The sequence below is a fragment of the Vollenhovia emeryi genome, unplaced genomic scaffold, assembly GCF_000949405.1.
Source record: "Vollenhovia emeryi isolate VEMERY1.0 unplaced genomic scaffold, V.emery_V1.0 DF939190.1, whole genome shotgun sequence".
NCBI classification, from domain to species: domain Eukaryota; kingdom Metazoa; phylum Arthropoda; class Insecta; order Hymenoptera; family Formicidae; genus Vollenhovia; species Vollenhovia emeryi.
Window position 1 is genome coordinate 351,611 of NW_011967176.1, and position 4,984 is coordinate 356,594.

General features: G+C 53.7%; 1 protein-coding gene across 2 annotated transcripts in view; it reads right to left on the reverse strand.

The window, feature by feature from the left end:
• The window catches only part of LOC105562338 (beta-amyloid-like protein), a 55,963-nt gene extending 51,085 nt beyond the window's left edge, over positions 1 to 4,878 (reverse strand). For both annotated transcript variants that reach the window (XM_012013101.1, XM_012013100.1), the window contains exon 1: positions 4,453 to 4,878. In XM_012013101.1, coding sequence (XP_011868491.1) covers positions 4,453 to 4,512 — 60 coding nt within the window. In that variant the 5' untranslated portion in view covers positions 4,513 to 4,878. The remainder of the gene's footprint in view (positions 1 to 4,452) is intronic.
• Between the last annotated feature and the right edge of the window lie 106 nt (positions 4,879 to 4,984).

The following is a 4,984-nucleotide window of genomic DNA, read 5'->3' on the forward strand; positions in this document are numbered from 1 at the left end:
AGAGAGAGAGAGAATGGATCGCGATTAAATGAAGGAAGTTCGATAGTTGCAGCGTCGAGCCGCGCGTACGCGCGAGCGGATTATTTATCGCCCGCGGAAGATACGCCCCCGAATGACGAAGCCGCGGCCCTAAATTTTCGCGAGTTAATATCGCTAATGCCGTCATCAGTACGCCCATATTCGAGTTATATGTGTGCCGCGACAAACCCCAAATTTCCGCGAGCGCGAATTAATTTCCAGTTTTGGTGCGCCCCGCCATTAATTTACGGCGCGGCGCGCGGAGCCGAAATTTTCACGGGCCTTAGTTAGTATTATTCGCGTCGCTATCGGGGATCCCGCGTTGAAATTAATACACGGTAACGGCTCGTCCGGACGCAATTAAAAATTCACGTGGCAATATCGCCATTGTTAATTTATCAGCTATTATTATATTATCGCCGTTATATTGAAACGCCCGCGTTGATTTCTCCGTGTCGCGCGTCACAAACCCCAAACTTCCACGGGGAGAATATGATTTACACCGTCCGCGAAACGCCCGCGTTAATTTACGGCGCAACGGACGTTACGCGAATCTCTGGGGGGGGGGGGGGAAAAGACAGTTAAGCAACCCATCTTGGGGCCCACAATTACTAATCGAATCATTTCGATTGCCCGTAGCTCTAATTTTACGAATTTTACCCCGCGTAACTGAAACTCGCAATTAGCTATTCTATCTATAGCTAAGATTTAAAAGTAATACGAGTCAATTCTCTCGATTAGTTCTGTCGATATTCAGTAACGCAAAGATCATTTTCGCTTAAGTGGCACCGAGGGGGAAACCGCTGCTGTGGTGTACAGATTTGCGGCATTACTGGGCATTACGAGGCATTTTTTGGGCAATAGTTTGGGCATTAGACCTTGCCGGGGCATTGTAGAGATATAATAAGATATAATAAGATCATAATAATAAGATAAAACAAGGTAAATAAGATAAAGCAATGCCCATTGGGCGTTAGTGGGTATTGGTGTACAAGATTTTGGTCAGCGGTTTCCCCCTCGAGTGGCGCTAACCGAAATGTTAAATTGCTTGCCTAAAAAAAAAACCGTCAAAATTTTGCCCAGAGATTCGCGTTAACGTCACCGGCGCGACTTCCGAGATTTTTTCCGTCCAACAAGCTCGATTCGGTCAGTCGCGAGGCTGGTATTAAGGACGTGTTGTACACTAGGTATCACTGACGATTTCCCACATAAATTTGTGTACGTATCGACCCATTTATACACAGAAAATGTGTTCTGCATGCGCCTAAATTCGTACGGGAAGGCATCAGTGATTCCTAGTGTACGTACAATCGTAGCGAAAGGCAACTGAAATTCGACTTTGATGAATATATGCTGTTCTCAGTAGAGCTTGGGCAGTAAAGATTACGTAGAATCTTATTTCTGCACAGCTAGAATTCAGAAATATATTTTTAATCTTGCCACCCAGCGCAGTCACGTTTTTTCATAACCTCGCAGGTAAATTCGCAGGTAAATGCAGGTAAATGCAACGATGCAACTTCAAATTCTTATATGTACAGAACCTGCGATCGCTTCAGCGAAACAACCCCGAATTTTTTTACAAGTCTCCAAACACATGTGCCAGTAATTCGTCAAATTTTTGGAATCTTTTGAATTCAAAACTTGATTGAATTCTTGTAGCGTATCTCGCGATCGCTTCAGCGAAACAACTCCGAATTTTGGTGCAAGCCTCCAAGCACATGTGCAAGTAATTTGTAAAATTTTGTGTAACTCCGTTGAATTCAAGACTATTGAATTTCCCCAATATTTCAAAAATAGATACTAAACACCCTTAAATGCCAGATCGCACGCGGCGCGGCAAAAAACGTTGTTAAAAAATCTTCTTCCGCGCTTCGAATCGCGGTTTCATCCCGCTAGACGCGCGATTAACGCAAGCTCTCCCCCGCCCCCCTCTGCCCCTCCCGACCGACGTAATGGTCGACGACCGCGCGTTCGTGGGTGCAGATCATTTTCGAATTATAAGGGATCGATTGGGAGCGGGACGGCGATACAGTCGCGATGCGCAAATTGTTTGTTACATCGCCGTTTATAGCGTGTTTTATCGCGCGTTACACAGAAGTGGCCGCTTTCAAAACTACATTATTGTTACACGAAGCACTGTTAATTATTGCCGGGGGTAATGGAGCGATATTAATAGAGATGCGTTACGCTAGATGCGGACGCAACGGGCGAGAGGGAGGGGGGGAGGTGGCTGTTGCGGGTCGGAAAGAAACGGATGGATCTCTCTCGCCGCCGGCGAATTCAGCCTCTCTCTCTCTCTCTCTCTCTCTCTCTCCCTCTCGTCCGATTTTTCGCAGCGAGAGCGCGGAGGTACGCGAGAGAAAAGTACACGGCCGTGACCAAAAAATGGGGAGAGGCTAATTGAGATTGCAAATATCCTCACGGCGGCCCTTAACTACGTTTGCAGAAAGAAGCGCCAATTAACTCTCCGCCGCGGCGTGTTTTTACTTTTTGCGCGACAAACCGAATGTACGACGGAGAGGAAACAAGAGCCCCGGCGCTCCTTTCACGAGATCTGACATTTGCGGCGTCTCTCTTTCTCTCTCTCTCTCTCTCTCTCTCTCTCTCTCTCTCTCTCTCTCTCTCTCTCTCTCTCTCTCTCTCTCTCTCTCTCTTTCTCGTAACGCGCGATTTTCGCAAAACGCAATATCGGAAATACACGGGAAAACATGACATGAAAACGCGTTTTTACATTCGTAATAGAAGCTCGCTGCTCGACGTGTTTCAGTAGTTTCAGCCTCGAATAAATCGCTCTGAATAATGATTTTAAAAAAAGAAGAAGAAGAAAGAAAAAGAGGGACGCGTGCAACACACGGAGAGAGTCAAATCGATCGGTATCGAGGACTGGCTGCGAGGAGTCGCTTCTTTACACGGCCCACGGTCTCTCGCCACCCACACTGGATGCCCACACGCGCACGCACACGCACGCACACAAACGCGCGCGCGCGCACGCGACGAGACGCGGGCGTGTTAAAATTTCCATGGACGATGAGCGTCGAGTGTCGCGCGTGCACCTTCTTTGCGCCACCGGAAGCCCGTTTCAAGAAAGTACGAGGCTCTCGCCGGCGCCGGACGGCGGGGAAGCGAGCGGCCCCGTCGAAATGCGGACGCGAAGCCGCGCCGCGTAGTCCCCGGCATTTTTGCAGCGCGAGGATACCGCCGCTATAAATAATTGGCGTCGATACCAATTGCAGCGTGTCCGCGCCTCGACGATCGCGCTCTGGCCTCCCCTTTCTGCCGGCCGCGGTTTTATATCAACGCGGGCGTCACGCTCGCGCCGTGGTCGATTGTGCCCGACGCGTGTGTGCGCGGGCGTGCGTTCCTTTCTCAAATCGGGCGCTCTTGAGAAACGCACGCCATTCGGCAGGGATCGCCTCGCACGATGCACCAAGATACAGTGCACGCTGTTTAAGGCCCGGTCTACAATGAGTCGTTAGTCGTTAGTCAGAAGTCGCAACTATATGTTGATCCTTTTCCTTTCTGGGTGGAAGAAAAAGGACCGACATATAGTTCCGACTTCTGACTAACAACTCATTGTAGACCGGGCCTAAGTTCGTCGATTCTCGATCATTTCCCGGTCGCGACCGCGTCCGACTCGACGCGCCGTTAATTTCACCGGAACAATCGCCCTTGCGACGCGCGCGCGCGCGTCGAAATTTGCCGTTGCGACGCAAAACGCGCGGCCGAGGAGTCGCATCTTTAATTTAACGCTCCGTTGTTTTTCGGTTCCACTGATTGACGACAACGCGGAGTGCGAGCCGCCGGCGACCGAGGAACGATTAAAAATGAAGCCGACTCGACGAAGTCAACGTGAATTAATAGTGCCGAGCGTTAAAATGAATACCGGCCGGGTTAGCGTCCCTTCGCGCCCTCGCCGACGCGGGCTTCGAAGGACCGCGGCGCCGCGGAGAGTCGAGCGCGTCCCCGCGCTCTCCTCGCGAGACAAAAACCGGGGCCCGGGTCCCCAAAAGAGCAGGTGCAAGGCGATCGGCGTCACGGTCATTGATCGGAGAGGGGGGGGGGGGGCGTTTGTGACAGGCCGCCATGGCACCGGGCCGCGGAATCGCGCGGCGGAGCGATCGGCACGTTGATTTCGGAGCGGAGGAAAAAGCGGAGTTCGCGGCGGCACTACATCGATCGCTCGCAAGAGCGCCTCGCTGCGCCTGACATTTCCCTGGCTCCAAGGGTGAAAGCGTCGCGTGAGCGGGCGAGCTCTCCCTCGGCTCGCCGTCGCCGATACGTCCGTCCGCCTCTGACTCATGCCGGTGGTGGAAAAAAGCACGAGAACGCGAGAAAAACCGGGTAAGAGAGAGAAAGAGAGAGAGAGAGAGAGAGGGGGGGAGAGAGAGAGAGAGAAAGAGATAGAAAGAGAGGAGCAACGACGGGGATTCTTACCTGCACCCGGCAGACCGACAGGACGCCGAGCAGCGCGGCCAGCGCCAGCATCCCCTTCATCCTCTTCTTCCTCTTCCCGGCCCGCCTACGGTCCCACGGTTCTCGCACGGGAGAGAAGTGTCCGCTCCGAGAAGATGTCCCTCTGCGAATTCGCCTCCGCGGTACGGGATTCTCCCTCTCACGCCGTCCCTGGGCGCCTCCTCGCCTGCCGCCGGACGCGGTGCGTCGTAAACTCCGCGGTCGCGTCGCCCGGAGCGAGGACACGGCACGGCCGACGTCGGCTCTAACAACTCGGCCCGTATATACGCGGTCTCGATATTACGGCGCGCGCGATACCGCCCGTCCGTGACAACCACCGAGAGCGCAGCGTACTACTGCTGCCCGCCGCCGCTGGGTGGGTCGCTCGCTCGCTCGCGCTCCTCGGCTCGCCGTGGATAGCAAGATGGCGGCGCGCGTCGCGCCGCCGGTGCGCCGCGCCGTCCGCCAGCCCGCCGGCCAATCGCGGCGCGGCCGCCCGCTCGCCGGCGCGCCC